Source organism: Anomalospiza imberbis, unplaced genomic scaffold (genome assembly GCF_031753505.1).
Source record: "Anomalospiza imberbis isolate Cuckoo-Finch-1a 21T00152 unplaced genomic scaffold, ASM3175350v1 scaffold_1026, whole genome shotgun sequence".
In the NCBI taxonomy this organism is placed as follows: Eukaryota; Metazoa; Chordata; class Aves; order Passeriformes; family Viduidae; genus Anomalospiza; species Anomalospiza imberbis.
Window position 1 is genome coordinate 1 of NW_027099416.1, and position 19,177 is coordinate 19,177.

General features: G+C 71.8%; 3 protein-coding genes across 3 annotated transcripts; 1 reads left to right on the forward strand and 2 right to left on the reverse strand.

The window, feature by feature from the left end:
• Nucleotides 1–1,067: 1,067 nt before the first annotated feature.
• Nucleotides 1,068–5,657, reverse strand: CD63 (CD63 molecule). The gene is given in 9 exon segments (XM_068177745.1): nt 1,068–1,291; nt 2,206–2,289; nt 2,383–2,526; nt 2,621–2,716; nt 2,799–2,828; nt 2,830–2,874; nt 3,820–4,008; nt 5,057–5,134; nt 5,639–5,657. Coding segments are annotated over 8 exon segments (720 nt in total). The 5' UTR covers nt 5,123–5,134; nt 5,639–5,657; the 3' UTR covers nt 1,068–1,225.
• Nucleotides 5,658–6,486: 829 nt separating this feature from the next.
• On the reverse strand, nt 6,487–9,546 carry INPP1 (inositol polyphosphate-1-phosphatase). Its single transcript, XM_068177748.1, is given in 6 exon segments — nt 6,487–6,649; nt 6,651–6,984; nt 7,633–7,807; nt 7,919–8,122; nt 9,154–9,214; nt 9,292–9,546. Coding segments are annotated over 6 exon segments (1,137 nt in total). The 5' UTR covers nt 9,496–9,546; the 3' UTR covers nt 6,487–6,490.
• A 2,170-nt stretch (nt 9,547–11,716) lies between these two features.
• On the forward strand, nt 11,717–18,751 carry GDF11 (growth differentiation factor 11). Its single transcript, XM_068177749.1, has 3 exons — nt 11,717–12,593; nt 16,853–17,226; nt 18,316–18,751. Exons 1-3 carry the CDS (start codon nt 12,215–12,217, stop codon nt 18,694–18,696), a joined length of 1,134 nt encoding a protein of 377 aa, XP_068033850.1. The 5' UTR covers nt 11,717–12,214; the 3' UTR covers nt 18,697–18,751.
• Nucleotides 18,752–19,177: the final 426 nt, after the last annotated feature.

Below are 19,177 nucleotides of genomic sequence, written 5' to 3' on the forward strand. Positions count from 1 at the left end.
CCCAAACCCCAAAGTTCAGCATCCCACCCCTGCCTCAGTTTCCCTTTTCCTGACCCTTCCCCACCTCCCCCAGCCCCCAGATTCCCCAGTTTCCCACCTGCCTCAGCTTCCCCTTCCCCAACCACCTCCCACAGCCCCCAGACGTCCCCGTGTCCCCCCGTGCCTCAGTTTCCCCCTGCCCCCGTGCCCCCCCAGACCTGCGGGTGCAGCGCCTGCTGCTGTCGCTGCTCTGCGACCCCGACCTGGCCAAGGTGACGGACTGCATGGAGCACGCGCTGCGGGCGCGGCACCCGCGCAGCCGCTACAGCGCCGGCTGGGACGCCAAGCTGCTCTGGCTGCCGGCCTCCTACCTGCCCTCGGCCCTCGTGGACCTGGCGCTGGCCCTCATCCTGCCCCGGCCGGCCCAGAGCGGCCGCCGAGAGCCCCCAGACCCAAAATAAACCCCCCAAGGATGGGGAATAAACGCCCCCAACTCGCCCGTCCTGGCTCTGCTCGGGGTCGGGGCTTGGATGGGATCTGGGGACACTGAGGTGGCTCTTGGAGCCCCATGGAGCTGGCGCTGGCCCTCATCCTGCCCCGGCCGGCCCAGAGCGGCCACTGAGAGCCCCCAGACCCGAAATAAACCCCCCAGGGTGGGGAATAAACACCCCCAACTCGCCCGTCCTTGTTCTTGCTTGGGGTCGTGGTTGGAAGGGGGATTTGGGGACATCGGGGTGGCACGTGAGGATTTGGGGACATGGAGGTGGCGCACCGAGCCCCCAGAGCCACCAGGACCAGTCCCCAGCCCCAGGGGGTCAATGGGGCACAGGGGAGGACCCCAAAACTCCAGGATGGACCCCCTCAAACCCATCAGAGACCCCCCCAATCCCATGAGGGACCCCCAACTCCATGAGGGACCCCCAAACCCCACGAGGGTCCTTGTCCCACCCAGGAGGGACCCCCACCCCCAGGAGGGTTCCTGTCCCACCCAGGAGGGACCCCCACCCCCAGGAGGGTTCCTGTCCCACCCAGGGGGACCCCCAAACCCCTCAAAGGGACCCCCAAACCCCCCCAGTCACACTCGGCTCTCCAGAAGCTTTTCCTCTTTATTGCAAACCCGGGGGGCCCCCCGAGCCCCCCAGGACCCCCGGGGGGGGGGGGGTTCGCACGTGGGCCCTGCTGGGACCCCCGGAGCCCCCCCAGGACACCCCGGGGGGGCAGGAATTTGGGGGGGGGGGGGGGGGGGCTACATGACCTCGTAGCCGCTGCGGATCCCCCGCATGAGGCAACAGGAGAAGACAACGCCCAGGACCTGGGGGGACAAGGAGAGTGACACGGGGGGGGGGACAGGGACACGGGGGGGGACAGGGACATGGGGGGGGAAATGGGGGGGACAGGGACACGGGGGGGGGACAGGGACATGGGGGGGGGATAGGGACATGGGGGGACAGGGACACGGGGGGGACAGGGACACGGGGGGGGACAGGGACACGGGGGGGGGCAGGGACACGGGGGGGGACAGGGACAAGGGGGGGGGGACAGGGACACGGGGGGGGGCAGGGACATGGGGGGGGAGAGGGACACGGGGGGGGGAAATGGGGGGGGCAGGGACACGGGGGGGGACAGGGACAAGGGGGGGGACAGGGACAAGGGGGGGGACAGGGACACGGGGGGGGCAGGGACATGGGGGGGGGAGAGGGACACGGGGGGGGAAATGGGGGGGGCAGGGACACGGGGGGGGACAGGGACAAGGGGGGGGACAGGGACAAGGGGGGGGGACAGGGACATGGGGGGGGTGTCAGTTAAATTTGGGGAGAGGAAGAAGGAAAAGGGGTTCAGTCACACTTGGGGGGGTCAGGTTGACATGGGGGGGGCTCAGCCCCACATTGGGGGGGGTCTCAGCCTCATATTGGAAAAGAGTCACCCCACATTTGGGGGGTCTCGCCCCATACTGGGGAGGTCACCCCACATTTGGGGGGGTCTCAGCCGCACACTGAAGGGGGTTCAATCCCTCCCTCAGGGGGGGTCTCAGGCCACATTTGGGGAGGGGTCTCAGCCCCACAGTAAAGGGGGTCCCATCCCACCCTCAGGGGGGTCTCAGCCCACATTTTGGGAGGTCTCAGGCCACATTTGGGGAGGGGTCTCAGCCCCACAGTAAAGGGGGTCCCATCCCACCCTCAGCCCACACTGGGGGGGTCTCAGCCCACATTTGGGGAGGGGTCTCACCTCGAAGAAGGCGATGCCCAGCGCCACGGCCGCCAGCACCACCACGTTCCTCTTGACCCACGCCTCGAGGCTCGGCAGGCAGCCCTGGGTGGGGGGCACGGCGGGGGGGGGGGCGGGTCAGGGGTCTCGGGGACCCCCCCCGAGGGGCGGGATCAGGAATTGGGGAGGGGGTCTCACCTTGGCGAACACGGTGGCCGGGGTGGGCCGGACGTTGCAGGCGGCGGTGGCCACGCGGCAGCAGGACCTGGGCACGGTGTCGTTGGCCCCGAAGGGCCCCACGCTCGCCCAGTCCGTGTAGTTGTCCACCCCGCAGCACGAGAACTGCCGGCAAAAAAAGAAAAAAAAAGGGTCGGCAACGCCTGGGGGGGTCCAGGAGCAGCCCCCTCCCCAAATTGGGGCTGAGCCCAGGGCTCACCTCCTGCTGGAAGGCGTCCAGGGCGGCGCTCAGCGCCGGGTCCTTCTCGTACCTCCTCACGGCCTCCCACAGCCCCTCCTCCACCAGCCCGTGCACCTGGGGGGGCACGGGGGTCACGGGGGGGCAGGGACCCCCGGGGGGGGAGCAGGGACCCCCGGGGGGGGGCAGGGACCCCCACCTTGTGCTTGAAGACGTAGCCGGTGATGGCGGGCGGCGATCTCCACCAGGAAGATGAGGCTGAGCAGGACGGCGAACTGGGGGGGGGCACGGGGGGGTCAGGGGGTCTGGGGGGCACAGAGGGGGTTTGGGGGGTCTGGGGGGGTCACAGAGGGGGCTTGGGGGGTCTGGGGGGGCACAGAGGGGTCTGGGGGGGCACAGGGGGGTCAGGGGGTCTGGGGGGCTCACAGAGGGGGTTTGGGGGGTCTGGGGGGGCACAGAGGGGGTTTGGGGGTCACAGAGGGGGTTTGGGGGGTCTGGGGGGGTCACAGAGGGGGTTTGGGGGGTCTGGGGGGGCACAGAGGGGGGTTTGGGTGGTCTTGGGGGGGGTCACAGAGGGGGTTTGAGGAGTCTGGGAGGCCACAGAGGGGGTTGGGGGTGTCTGGGGGGTCACAGAGGGGGTTTGAGGGTTCAGGGCGGCACAGAGGGGGTTGGGGGGTCACAGAGGGGTCTGGGGGGGGCACAGAGGGAGTTTGGGGTGTCTTGGGGGGTCACAGAGGGGTTTTGGGGTGTCTGGGGGGTCACAGAGGGGTCGGGGGGGGCACAGAGGGGTTTTGGGGTGTCTGGGGGGTCACAGAGGGGTCTGGGGGGGGCACAGAGGGGTTTTGGGGTGTCTGGGGGGTCACAGAGGGGTTTTGGGGGGTTTTGGGGGGGCACAGCAGAGGTTCTGGGGCAGGGTGGGGGTCAGAGGAGACGTTTGGGGCGGGGGGGTCACAGGGGGGCTGGGCAGGGCTCGGGGGGCTCATGGTGGGGGTAACAGTGGGGCTTATGGGGGGGTCACAACGGGGGGGGGATCAGATGGGGGGCACAATGAGGGGCTGAGAGGGGGGTCACAAAGTGGGGGGGTCACATGGGGACACTGATTGTGCTGGCCCCACAAAGGGCTGGGTCGGGGGGTCCTGGGGGGGTTTCCCCATGCCGGGCTGGGTCAGGGGGTCCCGGGGGGGGTCCCGGGGGGGTCCCGGCGGGCGGCCCCCCCTCACCGTGGTGACCATGCAGTAACTCTCCCTCCAGGCGCCGCAGCAGCCGAAGAAGGAGGTGAAGAAGATGACGACCCCCAGCACCACGATGCCCACGGGGGTCCAGCTGGAGGCGGCCACCGGGGCCACCGGGGCCCTACCCAGGGCCACCAGCGCGTAGATGCCGATGGCGATCAGGGCCACGCCGCACACCTGGGGGCGGGGAGGGGGTACAGAGCGTCGGGGACAGCCGGGACCCCCCCCCCGCCCAGCCCCCCTCCCCAAACCGCCCCGCAGAACCCCCCTCCCCAAACCGCCCCGCGGCGCCGCGTTCCGCTCCAGTTTGGCGAGAGACCGGGGGGGACAGCAGCGCAGCCCCCCCGGGGGAGGGGACACGGGAGGGGACACGGGAGGGGACACGGGAGGGGACACGGGAGGGGATAGCGGCCGCAGCGGGAAGTCCAGGAAGTCCGGCCTTCCGGCCACGCGAGAGCGCGGGGGGGCCGCCACGCACCCGCTCGGGGGTCCCGGCGGAGTCTGGGGGGGTTCATCCCACCGGCACCCCCCCCATGGGCTCCGTCCCCCACCCCCAGACCCCTCCCGAGGGCGGAGGGACCCCCGCGAGCGGCGGCGGCGCCCCCCGCCCCCGCCCGTGGTGCCCGCGGGGCGTGGGCTCGGCCGCACAAACAGCGCGCGGGGGGGCGCGGGGGGGCTGGCACCGTGTCCCGCCGTGTCACCGTGTGTCCCCCCCCGCCCGCGTCCCCCGCCACTCCAGGGGTGACTCAGCCCGGCGCCGCCAGGGTGGGGACCGGTCCCTCCCTGCGTGGGGACACGGGAAGGGGCCCCGTGTCCCCGCCGTGTCCCCCCCCGTGTCCCCCCGTGTCCCTCGCCGTGTCCCCCCGTGTTCCCCCCCGCCCGCTCCGGCCGTTGGCTCTCGCCGCTCTTTCCTCACCCGCACTTCCCCAAAGCCGCGTCCCGCCTCCCCCGGGGGTCCCCCCGGTCCCCCCGGTCCCCCCACCCACCCCTCGCCTTGGGGTCCCCTGTCCCCCCCCCCACCCCGGGACCTGCTGGGGACAGGATGTGGCTTCACCCAAAGTGACAACAACCCCCCCACGCCGCGCCTCCCCCAGCACCGGGACCCCCCCGCTGCCCGGGACCCCCAAATCCGGGGCTGCGGGAGGCGGGGAGGGGGCGGCGGGGTGGATCCGCCCGGTTCTGCCGGCGCCGGGACCCCCCCGGTGCCCCCCAGGCGCGGACTCACCCAGAAGATGAAGTTGAAGAAGAAAACCAAGAACTTCACGCATTTCATCCCCCCCTCGATCGCCATGGCCCCGCCGTCCTGCGGGAGCCGCCGCTCAGCACCGGCACCGGGCCCGGCCCCACGGCCGGTACCGCTCCCCGCGACCGAGGAACCGCCGGCCCGCGCTCGCCCCGCTACCGGTACCGGTACCGCTCCACCCCGGCCTGACGGCCCGGCGCTGCTCCCGGTACCGCTCCCCTCCCCGTCCCGGTGGTCCCGGTGGTCCCGGTACCGCTCCCTCACTTCCCCCGGTCCCGGTGCTCCCGGTGCCGCTCCCTCCTAGATCCCGATCCCCGGTGCTGCTTCATCCCCCGGTCCCGGTGGTCCCGGAGTTCCCGGGGTGCTCTCCCCCTGCCCCACTCCCGGTGCCGTTCCCCCTCCGGTTCCCGGTGTTTTCGGGTACCGCTTCCACCCACTCCAGGTCCCGGTACCGTTCCCCCCCCAGTCCCGGTGGTCCCGGTACCACTTTCCCCCAGTCCCCCGCCGTCCCGGTACCGTTTTCCCCCGTTCCCCCCCGCTCCCGGCGCTCCCGGTCCCGCTCACCGCCGCCCTTCCCGAGGGCTCCGGATCATGTGACGGGGGCGAGCCGAGAGAACCCCGGCACCGCCCCGAGACCGCCCCGGCCCCCGGCCCCGGCCCCCGGCCCCGGCCCGGCACCGCCCCCGCCCCCGGCACCGGCACCGGCACCGGCACCGGCCCCGGCCCCGGCCCCGGCCCCGGCCCCGGCCCCGGCCCGGCACCGCCCCCGGCACCGGCACCGGCACCGGCCCCGGCCCCGGCACAGCCCCCGGCACCGGCACCGGCACCGGCACCGGCACCGGCACCGGCACCGGCCCGCCAAAACACGAGCGGCTGCGAGGGACCCTTTATTGGGGGGCATCTGGGGACACCCAGGGGGACACCGAGGGTCCCGCACAGGGGACTCGGGACTCTGAGCTCCCACCGCGTCCCGCACCGGGGCCCCAGATCCCCCCGACCCCAAACTCGGGGTCCCTGTAACCCCTGACCCCAACTCCGGGGTCCCAGCCCCCCAAATCCCCCACCCCATTGCCCCCAACCCCTCCTGACCCCAACTCCGGGGTCCCAGCCGCCTAACCCCCACCCCCAGTGTCCCTCAGCACCCCCATAACCCCCACCCCAGGGTCCCAGCCCCCCAAATCCCCCACCCCATTGCCCCCAACCCCTCCTGACCCCCAGCCCGGGGGTCCCAGCCCCTCAGTGTCCCCCAGCCCCCAAACTCCTCCACCTCGGGGTCCCAGCCCCCCTAGCCCCCCCCCCCCAGTGTTCCCCATCCTCTCCTGACCCCCAGCCCGGGGGTCCCAGCCCCCCAAATCCCCCTCCCCCCGGGGTCCCAGCCCCTCGGCCCCCACCCCAACGCCCCCCACCCCCACCGTGTCACAAGCCCGGCAGGTCGCCCAGCGCGGCCAGCACGGCCCGCAGGTGCGGGCGGTGCACGAAGGCCACGAGCCCCCCCCGGTTGGCCCAGCGCTCGGGCCCGGCCCGGCCCGGCTCCGGCCGGTGGTAGAGCAGCTCGGGGGGCTCCCCGGTGCCCCCCCTCCCGCCGTGCCCGCAGCGCCCCCTCCAAGGCCACCACGCCCCCGCCCAGGGCGCGCAGGATGGCGTGCGGGGCACACGAGTCCCAGGCGAACGTGGTGGCCTGCGACAGCACGAAGGCGTCCGCCAGCCCCAGCGCCACGCACAGCAGTTTGTAACCGGCCCCGGCGGCGAAGAGCGGGGGACCCCCGCCCAGGGAGCCCAGAGCCCCCCGCACCGCCGCGCCCTCGGCCCGGCTCAGCACCACGCGGGGACACGGCCGCGGCTCGGGAGGGGACAGCGAGCACAGCCGCGTGTCGCCGTGCGCCACCCCCCAGTGGTAGCGACCCTGCCACCTGCGGGGAGGGAGGGGACAGGGGGCACCTGAGCTGGGGGGGGACACCGCGGTGGGACCCCGGGACGGGGAGAATTGGGATGCCAGGATGGGGGGAATGGGGACCCCGGGGTGAGGGGTCAGGCGGGACAGGGACCCTTGGGATGTGGGGGAGTTGGGACCCCGGGATGAGGGGGTCAGGGGGAATGGGGACCCCCGGGGATTTGGGGTCAGGGGTGAAAGGGAGTCCAGGGTGAGGGGCATGGGGGAATTGGGACCCCGAGGTGAAGGGTCAAGGGTGACAGTGATGCTGAGGTGTGGGGGACAGGGTGACAGACACCCCCAGGGCAGGGTCAGGGGTGTCAGGGGTCCTGGGAGGCAGGGACAGGGGGTGACAGGGACCCCAGGTGCAGGGTCAGGGGGTGACAGAGACCCCCAGGGCAGGGTCAGGGGTGACAGGGACCCCAGGTGCAGGGACAGGGGGTGACAGGGACCCCCATGGCAGGGTCAGGGGGTGACAGGGACCCCCAGGGCAGGGTCAGGGGTGTCAGGGACCCCCAGGGCAGGGTCAAGGGGTGTCAGGGACCCCAGGGCAGGGTCAGGGGTGACAAGGACCCCCAGGGCAGGGTCAGGGGTGACAGGGACCCCAGGGTGCGGGCTCTGGGTGTACCTGCGGGTCTGGGGATCCCGCTGGAAGAAGGGCTCGTTGATGACCCCCAGCACGGGGACCCCGCTGTGGCGGTCGAAGGCCCCCACGAGCACCAGGGCCGAGCGCAGCCCCCCGGGCGCGATGCCATCGATGGCGGCCACGTCCTCGCGTCCCCCGATGAACTCGTTGGTGGAGTCTGGGGGGTGCCAGGGGGTCTGGGGGTGCCAGCCCTGGCCCTGGCCCTGGCCCCATGCCATCCCTGTCCCATCCCTGTCCCCACCCCTGTCCCCACCCCACAGCCCCTCACCAATGGGGTCTATCCAGATTCCCACGTCCCCTGGGGACACTCCGGGGTCGACGCCGTCCAGCTCCGTGTCCCCAAGTGTCACCTCCCGGTGCACGGCCTCTGCCAGCAGCTCGGCCGCCCTCGTCTGCTCGGGGCCCAGCACGGCCAGCAGCAGGGCCGCCGTGTCCCGCGGGGTGGCACAGACCCGCACTGTCACCGTGCCACCTGCCGGGACCCCGGATCAGCCCCCGGGCTGGCACGGACCCGCACTGTCACCGTGCCACCTGCCGGGGCCATGGCACAGGGACCCCCGACTCAGCCACAGCCCCACAGACCCCGGTGTGGGGACCCTGACTCAGCCATGGGAATGTGGGGACATGGGGACATGGGGACATGGGGACATGGGGACATGGGCAGGGTGACATTGGGATATGGGGACATGGCACATGGGGACTCCCTCCCTCCTCAGCTGTGGCCCCACATCCCCACACGTGTCCCCTCTGTCCCCACACCCCCCATAGATGTCCCCACCCCGCTGTCCCCCACGTCTGTCTCCATCCCTCTGTCCCCACTGTCCCCACTGTCCCCGCTGTCCCCATTGTCCCCACTGTCCCCTCTGTCCCCTGTCCCCACTGTCCCCACTGTCCCCGCTGTCCCCGCTGTCCCCGCTGTCCCCACTGTCCCCTCAGTCCCCTCTGTCCCCACTGTCCCCTCAGTCCCCTCTGTCCCCGCTGTCCCCGCTGTCCCCATTGTCCCCACTGTCCCCTCTGTCCCCTGTCCCCACTGTCCCCTCTGTCCCCACTGTCCCCGCTGTCCCCTCAGTCCCCTCAGTCCCCTCAGTCCCCTCTGTCCCCACTGTCCCCTCTGTCCCCACTGTCCCCACTGTCCCCGCTGTCCCCACTGTCCCCACTGTCCCCTCTGTCCCCACTGTCCCCACTGTCCCCGCTGTCCCCACTGTCCCCACTGTCCCCTCTGTCCCCGCTGTCCCCACTGTCCCCGCTGTCCCCGCTGTCCCTGCTGTCCCCACTGTCCCCTCAGTCCCCTCTGTCCCCACTGTCCCCTCAGTCCCCTCTGTCCCCACTGTCCCCGCTGTCCCCGCTGTCCCCTCTGTCCCCACTGTCCCCGCTGTCCCCACTGTCCCCGCTGTCCCCACTGTCCCCTCTGTCCCCGCTGTCCCCACTGTCCCCGCTGTCCCCACTGTCCCCACTGTCCCCGCTGTCCCCACTGTCCCCTCTGTCCCCGCTGTCCCCACTCACCCTGCACGTCCCTGAACTCGCTGGACTCCTCCCCATGGATGTGCCCCCGGAGCTCGGGGAACTGGGGGGACACCGGGGGGGCTCAGGGGAGGCCCGAGGGGTGCCAGCCCCCTTCGGCCACCCCGGGGCTGTCCCCACCTGTGTCCCCAGGTCGTGCTTGATGACCTCCTGGATCAGGACATCCGCCAGCGTCTTGAAGTCCCGCAGGAAGCGGGCGTTGCGCTCGGGGCCCGTCTTCTCGGCCACCAGGAGCCGGAACAGCGGCTCCTCCGCCCGGCACAGCCGCGCCACCTCCGCCGCCTTCTGCGACACGGCCACCAGCGCCGGCAGCAGCCCCGCCATGGCCGCGACACCGCCACGCCGCGACAGCCGCGACACCGCGACAGCCGCGACAGCGCCGCACCTGCCAGGGGCAGCGCGGGGTCAGGGACGCGCTGGGAAAGGCTCCGGAAAGATCCCAAATGGGGATGGGGGACAGGGGGACACTGGGGTGGGTGTGGGGACAGGGGGACATTGGGGTGTGGGGACAGGAGGATGGAGGAATTTGGGGACAGGGGGATATTGGGGAGTGGGCTATGGGATTTTGGGGGCACTGGGATGCGGGAATGTGGGGATTTGGGGATTTGGGGACGTTGACGTGTGGATGTAAGGACATGGGGACAGGGTGACATAACTGGAGGCAGGGGTGACAGGAGAACATAGGGGTGTGGGGACACGGGGACACGCAGGTGTGGGGATATGGGCAAGCGGGCACGAGGGGACACGGGGACAGGGTGACACGGGGATGTGGCGACACGGGGACATGGGGTCATGGGCAGGTGGGGACACGGGGGACGTGGCGATGCGGATGTGGGCACAAGGGGACACGGGGACACAAAGGCGGCCACACGGCCACGGGGAAGTGGCCCCGGCGCTGTGGCCGTGGGCACGCGGGGCTGTCCCCCAGGGTGTCCCCGCGGGGGGGTGGCTCTGTCCCGCGGGGCCAGGAAGCGTTCGGGCCGGGGGGGTCCCCGCTGTCCCCGGAAGGCGCGGGGCCATGCGGCCCCCCGGGAACGGTCCCGGAACGGCCCAAACTTCCCCCCGCCCCCGCCACCCCCGCGCCGGGGACCCCCCCCAGAGCGAGTCCCCACCCCTGGGGCCACCCCGGGGACCCTCGGGGCCGCCCCCCGCCCGCGCTGCCGTTACCGGGGCCGCTGACAGCTCCTGCGGGCAGCCCGTGGGCGGGGACGGGGCCGCGTCACAGCCGCGCTTAACCCCCTCGCTGCCGCGGCCCCGCGTGGCCGGGGTCACACCGGAGTGCGGGGACACCGGGGGGCGTCGCGACACCGGCGGGGAGGGGACAAAGCGGGAGGGGACTCCCCCCTCCCCGCCCCCCATGAGCGCCGCCCCCCGGGACTGTGACACCGCTGGCACCGTGGCGGCGGGGGGGGGACGCTCGGTGGCGGTCGCGGGGGGTCCCGGCTCCCGTGTCCTGTGTCGCGTGTCCCCAAAGAGCCCCCGCTGCAGTTCCGCCCCCCGCCGCGCTGCCCCCGGTGCTGCGGTACCGGCACCGACCCCCCCCCGGGACCGGGGGGCAACGGGGCCGCTCCCCCTCCCCAAACCCACCGGGAGCCCCCCAGGGCCGCGCCCCCCCCGGGCCAGCCCTCCCGAGCCCCCCCGCCCGCCGGTGCATCCCCGGCGGGTCTTCCCCTCTCCATGGTTCTGATGGGCCGGGCACCGGGAAAAAGGGGGGGGGGTCCCCGGTCACCCGGGGGTTCGCCACGATGATCTCAGGGCCGGGGTTCCCTCGTTACTCCCCTGGCTCCTCCTGGAAGCGCTGCCCGGTGCCGGTGCGGGGAGGGCAGGCTCCCCCTGTGCCCCCCCAGAGCGCCCCCGCCTTGGGGCCGGGACCCCCGGGACCCCCGTGACCCCCGGGGTCCCGTGTCCCCCAAGCCGCGCTGGGATGTCCTTGTCCCTCCTGGAGCCGTGCTCCGGCCGCTTTTCCCGGTGCCAGGATGCTCCAGACTGGGCAGCTTCACCCCCGTACCCCGAGTTTCAGCCCCCCCGGGGGTCCCCGAGCCCCCAACTCGCGGCCGGGCACCCCCGGGCCGGGATCCGCCGGTGCCGGTCGCTCCTGGGAGCTCCGGATGCTCCTGCAGCACTTCCCAGAGCCAGGATGCTCCCAGAGCGGGCACTTTTACCCCCTCGGCACCCGCTGGAGCCCCGCCGGGGGTCCCCGAGCCCCCCAACTCCCGGCCGGGCACCCCAGGGCCGGGGTCCGCCGCTCCCGATCCCTCCCGGAGCGATGCTGCGGCAGCACTTCCCGGTGCCAGGATGCTCCAGAGCGGGCAGCTTCACCCCCTCCCCCGAGTTTCAGCCCCCCGGGGGTCCCCGAGCCCCCCAGGTCCGGTCCGGGCACCCCGGGCCGGCTCCCGCCGGTGCCGGTCGCCGCTGAAAGCTCCGGCTGGCGGAACCCGCCCGTGCCCGGTTCTGCCGGGGCCGGCACCGAGCGGGGCCGGGGGGGCTCCGGGGCTGCCGGGGGGGTCCGGGGGCAGCCCGGGGGGCGGGCGCACTTGCCGGGACGCGCATCCATCCCGCCGCACTTGCCGGGAGCCGGGGCCGGGCCGCGCCGCCCCCCGGGCCCCCCCCGAGCCGAGGGGCGGGCGGGGGGTGCCCGAGCGCACCGGGCGGCGGCGGGGCCGTTCCCGGGGCTCGGGGGGCCGGCGGCGGCTGGTGCCAAGCCCCTGCCAGAACCTCTTTTGTGCGCCCGCAGCCAATCAAGGCCGCTGACGACACACTTCTCTTGGGGTATAAAACCCCGGGGCCGCCGCTACCGCCGCTTTTTTTCATCCCCCCCCCCCCCTTCGGCCCCCCCCGGGGTCCCCGCTTCCCCGCCCCCGCCGCCGTTACCGCCTTCCCCCCCCTTGCGCGCTGCGGTGGAAGCGGGGCGGGGGGGCGGCCCGGTGGGGAAGGGTTTGCTTATTTTATTTTTTTTTTATTATTTTTTTTTCCCCTCCCTCTTGTTTCTTTTTTTTTTTTTTTCTTTTTTTCTTTTTGTTTTTTTCCCCCCCTTGTTCTCCCGATGTATTTTTTGCTGTCCCCCCCCGGCATGGCCCCGCTGTGGTGGTTGCTGGGCTCGCTGGTGGCCGCGGTGGCGGGGGGGGGGTCGGTGGAGCAGCCCCCCGCCTCCGAGCCCGCCTGCCCCGTGTGCCTGTGGCGGCGGCAGAGCAAAGAGCTGCGGCTGGAGAGCATCAAGTCGCAGATCCTGAGCAAGCTGCGGCTGAAGGAAGCGCCCAACATCACCCGGGAGGTGGTGAAGCAGCTGCTGCCCAAGGCCCCCCCGCTCCAGCAGCTCCTGGACCTCCACGACTTCCAGGGGGACTCGCTGCAGCACGACGAGTACCTGGAGGAGGACGAGTACCACGCCACCACCGAGACCGTCATCAGCATGGCCCAGGAAAGTCAGTGCCGCCCTTTGTTCCGCTGCAAACTTCGCCGGAGGACTCCCCCCTCCCGCCCCCGGCCCCCCAGCCCCGGCCCGGACCCCCCCCCTCGGGTCCCCTCCCGGTCCCCCGCTGCCCTCCCCGCTCGTCACCGATGTCCCTGCGGGGCGCCCCGTCCTCCCCGAGCCCCCCCCCCCGGCGCTCCCCGAGTCTCCCCGGGGGTCCCTGAGCACCTCCGGGGGTCCCTGAGCCCCCCCCCGGGCCCTTCTGGTCCCCCCCCGGTCCGTGCAGGTCCCGCGGGGACGCTCCATGTGCGCGGGGACGAGGGGACACCGAGGGGACAACGCGGGGACACCGAGGGGACACCGAGGGGACAGCGCACCGGGGACTGGGAGAGGGGCCCCGTGCTGGGGAGCAGGAGCTGGCACGGGGGACTGGGACGTGGCACTGGGAGCTGGGACTGGCACTGGGAGCTGGGACTGGGAGCTGGGGACAGGAACTGGGATTGGAAACTGGGACCTCGGGTCTGGGAGCTGGTCCTCAGTGCTGGGAGTTGGTACTGGGAGCTGGGACTGGGTACTGGGAGTTGTTACTGGGAGCTGGGACTGGCGACTGGGAGTTGTTACTGGGAGCTGGGACTGGGGACTGGGAGTTGTTACTGGGAGCTGGGACTGGGGACTGGGAGTTGTTACTGGGAGCTGGGACTGGGGACTGGGAGTTGTTACTGGGACTGGGGACTGGGAGTTGTTACTGGGAGCTGGGACTGGGGACTGGGAGTTGTTACTGGGAGCTGGGACTGGGAGTTGTTACTGGGAGCTGGGACTGGCGACTGGGACTGGGGACCAGGAGCTGGCACTGAGTGCTGAGGTTGGGGACTGGGTGCTGACACGGGGAACTGGGACTGGGAACTGGGAACGGGAGCTGAGACAGGGGACTGGAGACACAGGACTGGGAGCTGGGGCTGGGGACTGGGAGTTGTTACTGGGAGCTGGGACTGGGGACTGGGAGCTGGCACTGGGAGCTGGCACTGGGAGCTGGCAGTAGCACCCAGCCCAGCACCAACTCTGGGACCTGGCCCTGGGTACTGGGACCAGGAACTGGGAACTGAGATTGGGGACTGGGATTGGGACTGGGAACTGGCAACTGGGACTGAGAGGACACCGGGGAATGGGAACTGGGGACTGGGACTGGAACTGAGACTGGGCACTGGAGACTGGGAGCTCGGACTGGAACTGGGAACTGAGACTGGGGATTGAAACTGGGAACTGAGACACAGCACTGGGACTGGGACTGGGACTGGGACTGGGACTGGGAGCTGATTCTGGGGACTGGGAGTTGCAGCGGGGACCGTGACCGGTCACTGCGTGCGGGGACCTGGCACTGGGACTGGTGGCCGGGGACTGGGGACTGGGGACTGTCACCAGGCAGCAGTGGCACTGGGACCTGGCACTGGGGGCACGGGGCAGGTGGCACGGTGACCTCGCAGTCCCCGGGGCACGTGGCAGAGTGACGGCGGGGTGACAGCAGGGTGACAAACAGGGTGACAAACAGGGTGGCAACAGGGTGACAAACAGGGTGACAGCAGGGTGAAGGTAAGGTGACATCAGGGTGATGGCAGGGCCACAGCAGGGTGACAAGCAGGGTGACAGCAGGGTGACAGCAGGGTGGCAGCAGGCCGTGCTGGGGACAGGCCAGCGCAGCCAGGGGTCCCCGCTGGGACAGCGGGAGGGGACACGGGGACTTGGCCGCGCCTGGCTCGGCTCCGCCCCCTCCCCTGCCTCAGTTTCCCCCGGGATTTCTCCACCTGCTCCCGGCGCGGGACCCCCGGGGCGACCCGCGGGGGGGCGAGGGGCCGGGGGCGAAGGGCGAGCGGAAGGGAGGGAGGTGTGAGGCGCTGCCGCCCCCTCCCCGAATTTCCTTCCCAGGCATTAAATGCACTCGGGCGGCTTTGAAATTTTATTACCCATAAAATTGACGACACGCTGGGGTTTTCCTCCCCGGGCCTCGGGCCCCCCCTCCCCGCCCCTTTCGCAGCTCGGGGGCCCCCCAAAATAAAGGGCAGAGCCCCTCCCCGCGGCCGGGGGTCCCGAGGACCCGGACCCCCGGCCGGATGCGCCCCGGGGAGGGGAGGGGGGGGCTCCGCTCCGTTATTATTTTGATTTTTTCCCCCTCTCCGCTCGCCCCCCCCCCCCGGGCAATTGTGGGGTTTTTATGGTTCCTGAACAGAAGGAGGGGAAAGGGCTTTATGGGCGCAGCAGAGCCATAAAGCTCTCGGGTTCCCCCCGGCCGCCCCCCGCCCCCCCTGCCCGGCCCCCACCCCCAGCCCCCCCCGCGCCCCCAGCGCTCCCTCCCGGGGGGGCCGAGCTGCGGCAGGAGCCGGGAGGGTTAATTGGCTCCTAAACCCCCCGAGGGGGCTACCCGTGACCCCCGCGACCCGCGGGGGGTGGGGAGCTTAATGAGGCCCGGGGGGGGTCCGGGGGGGCGAGGGGCTGCGGGGGCCCGGGGGGAGCCGCTCAAGGTCAGCGGGACGCGGGGACACGGCGACACAAGGACGGACGTGGCGACACAAGGACGTGGGGACAGCGCCGACACCTCGGGGGGGGGGGGGGGCCAGGAGCGGGGGGGGGGCAGCGCTCGGGGGGCCCCGAATGCGGGAACAAAGAGCGGGGGGGGGTCCGGGGGCCGCCCCCCGCCCGGCACAGGCCCAGCTGTGCCCGGTGTCCCGGTAACCTTTATCCCCCGTTGCCACAGCGACGGGACGAGCATCCTGGCACCGCGGCCGGCGGGGCACGGCCCCCCCGCCGGACCCCCCCTCACCGCGCCCGGTGTCCCCCGGGACGGCCAGCGCGGCCCCCGGGCTGCCGGGGGGACAGCGGTGTCCCCCGTGTCGCCAAGGAGGGGTTTTGGTGGCTCTCCGGGACTGGCCCCGGTGGCACCTGGAGCCCCCCAAGCCCCGGTGCCCCCGCGCGCCGGTGCCACCTCAGCCCCGGTGCCACCGCGCCGGGTGACAAAGCCCCGCCGAGCTGCTGGGGGGGTCACTCGTGGCTGTGAGCGCCGGGGTGGTGGTGGGGGCGTGAGCGGGGGGTCCCCGCCGCCCCCAGCCCCATTTGCGAGCGGCGGGGATGGGCCGGGGAGGGGAGGCGACATTCCCGGTGTCGTGACCCCCGCGGGGCCGGCGCAGCAAATGGCCCCGCGCTGCAGCTGGGCGCTATTAAACCTGACCGGTGCGGGCAGGGGGCGGGGGCTGCGGCGCTGGGGGGGCAAATTCCCAGCTCAATTCGACACAGATGTGGGGCCGGGCCGGGAGGGCGGCGGGGGGACCCCCGGGGCCGGGGGATGCTCGGGGGTGTCACCGCCCCGGCGCTGGTGGCGCTGGGTTTTGCTCCCGGGTTTGGGGGGGCTGCGGGAGCCCCCCCCCCGAGGTGTGGGGCTTTTCCCCCCCACCCCGAGGTGTGGGGTGTGTGGGGTGTGTGGGGTGGGAGATGCAGCGCGGTGGGACCCGCACCCGGCGGATCCCCGGGGAGGAAGAGCGGCCCCGAGCAGGTGCTGCGGGCCCGGAGCCCCCCGCCCCACACAGGCCGGGACCCCCCCGGGGGGCTCGCTCCGGGCCGGTCCTGAGCCCCCGGGGCCGCGGGTCAGGGGGCAAGCGGGGACCTCCTCGCAGGCGACCCCCGGGGCGGCCTCTGACCCGACCTTCACCTCCGAACGGCCGGGGAGGGGCTGCCCCGACCCCGCGGGGCTCGGGGGTCCCGCAGTGGGGCCGGGGGCGGCCGGAGTGCGGCTCGGGGGTCCCAAAGGGTGGGATGGCCATGGAGAGGAGCGAGGGGGTCCCTCAGTGGGGCCGGGGGCGGCCCGGAGTGCGGCTCGGGGGTCCCAAAGGGTGGGATGGCCATGGAGAGGAGCGAGGGGGTCCCTCAGTGGGGCCGGGGTCGGCCCGAAGTGCGGCTCGGGGGTCCCTGTGTGGGCTCGGGGGTCTCTGTGTGCGGCTCAGTGGTCCCGGTGTGGGCCTGGGGATTCCAGAGAGGGGCTGGGTGGTCCTGGAGTGAAGCTGGGGGGCTCCTAGAGAGGGACTCAGGTCCCTGAGTGGGGCTGGGGGGTATCAGAGAGGAGCTTGGGTCCCCGAGTGGGGCTGGGGGATCCCATCGAGGGGCTCGGGGGTCCCGGTGCGGGGCTGGGGGAGGTCCCCCCGCGAGTCTCGGCTGTCCCGGAGCGCGGTGTGGGGGTCCCGGCGGGGGTCCCGAGGCCAGCCCTGACCCCTCCTCTCCCTCACCCCGCAGCGGACCCGGTAGTGCAGATCGAGGGCAACCCGCACTGCTGCTTCTTCAACTTCAGCCCCAAGATCATGTTCACCAAGGTGGTGAAGGCGCAGCTCTGGGTGTACCTGCGGCCGGTGCAGCACACCTCCACCGTGTACCTGCAGATCCTGCGCCTCAAGCCCGTCACGGACGAGGGCAGCCGCCACATCCGCATCCGCTCGCTCAAAATCGAGCTCAACTCGCGCGCCGGGCACTGGCAGAGCATCGACTTCAAGCACGTCCTGCAGAACTGGTTCAAGCAGCCCCACAACAACTGGGGCATCGAGATCAACGCCTTCGACCCCAACGGCAACGACCTGGCTGTCACCTCGCTGGGGCCCGGCGCGGAGGGGCTGGTGGGTGGCACTGCCCGGGGGGACGGGGGCTTTGGGCTGTCCCTAGAGAGGTGGCACTGCCCCCAGGGGATGGGGTGTTGGGGGTGTCCCCAGGGGAGCACCGAGGGGCTGGTGGGTGGCACTGCCCGGGGGGACAGCGGGTTTGGGGTGTCCCCAGAAGGGCTGGTGGGTGGCACTGTCCCCAGGGGATGGTGGGTGGCACTGCCCGGGGGGACAGCGGGTTTGGGGTGTCCCCAGAGGGGCACTGGGTGGCTGGTGGAAGGGGTGGGGGACGGTGACAGCTCCGATGGGTGGTGGCAGCCTGCGGGATCACAGGTCTGAGGGACGGTGACAGTTCTGTGGGGCTGGTGGCAGTTTAGTGAGGGGGTCACAGGTCGCGGGTGACAAGTGACAGCTCTGTGAGGGTGGTCACAGGTCTGGAGGGTGGTGACAGCTCCGTGGGGCTGGTCACAGCTCCGTGGGGACAGTGACACCCTCAGAGCTCCGTGGGGACAGTGACACCCTCGTGGGGTGGGTGGCAGCTCTCTGGAGCTGGTGACTGCCTGGGGGTCACAGGTGTGGGGACAGTGACAGCTCCGTGGGGCTGGTGGCAGTTCTGTGGGGACAATGCCACCTCAAGAGTGCTCCTGGCCCCTCCACGGTGCCACTGACACTTTCATGGGGCTGGTGACACCTCCAGGGCATGCCACCACCCCTGGCACAGCGCAGCTAGGCTGGGTGGAGCAGTGTGCAGTGGGGGTGGTGTGTCACCACTGTCCCCTCACCACTGTCCCCTTGTCACTGTCCTGTGTCCCCTCACTGCTGTCCCCATGTCTCCTCACCACTGTCCCCTGTGTCCCCTCATGGCTGTCTCATGTCCCTCACCACTGTCCCCTCACCATTACCCCGTGTCCCCTCCCGGCTGGCCCTGTCCCCTCACCCCTGTCCCCTCCTGACCGTCCCTGTGTCCCCTCCCCGCTGTCCCCTGTGTCCCCTCCCGGCCGTCCCTGTCCCCTCCCGGCTGTCCCTGTCCCCTCCTGACCGTCCCTGTCCCCTCCCGGCTGTCCCTGTCCCCTGTCCCTGTCCCCTCCCTGCCGTCCCCGTCCCCAGCACCCCTTCATGGAGCTGCGCGTCCTGGAGAACAACAAGCGCTCCCGGCGGAACCTGGGGCTGGACTGCGACGAGCACTCCACGGAGTCGCGCTGCTGCCGCTACCCGCTCACCGTGGACTTCGAGGCGTTCGGCTGGGACTGGATCATCGCCCCCAAGCGCTACAAGGCCAACTACTGCTCGGGCCAGTGCGAGTACATGTTCATGCAGAAGTACCCGCACACGCACCTGGTGCAGCAGGCCAACCCGCGCGGCTCGGCCGGGCCCTGCTGCACGCCCACCAAGATGTCCCCCATCAACATGCTCTACTTCAACGACAAGCAGCAGATCATCTACGGCAAGATCCCCGGCATGGTGGTGGATCGCTGCGGGTGCTCCTAGAGCCGCCCTGCCTCCCTCCTTCCCTGCCCGCCTGCCTGCCTGCCTCCCCCCCGGCGCCGGGGGTGCCCCTCCGAGCGAGCCCCCCTGCCCCCCGCGCCGCCGCCGCGGACTCCTCATTTTTCCGCTCTTTTTTTTCCCTTTTTGACTTTTTTTTTTTTGTTGGTTCGGGGCGGGGCGGGAAGCGAAAAGTGACAAAGGCCAAGCGTTGAAATCGGTTTGGACGGCGGAGGAGAGAGGAGGAGAATCCCACGGAGCAGCGACCCCGCGATCCCACGCGCATTGTGCAATAAAGCGACCGGACGGAGAAGGGAAGTGGGGGGGCCGGGACCCCCACGCCGCGGTGGCAACCCGGGGACACCGCGGGGACACGGCCCCGGGCGGCGGCTCCCCCGGGCCAGCCCAGCGGGGAGAGCAGCAGCAGGAGGAGGAGGAGGAGGAGGAGGAGGAGGAAGAGCGAGCGCACCCCGCGTCTCCCCGTGCT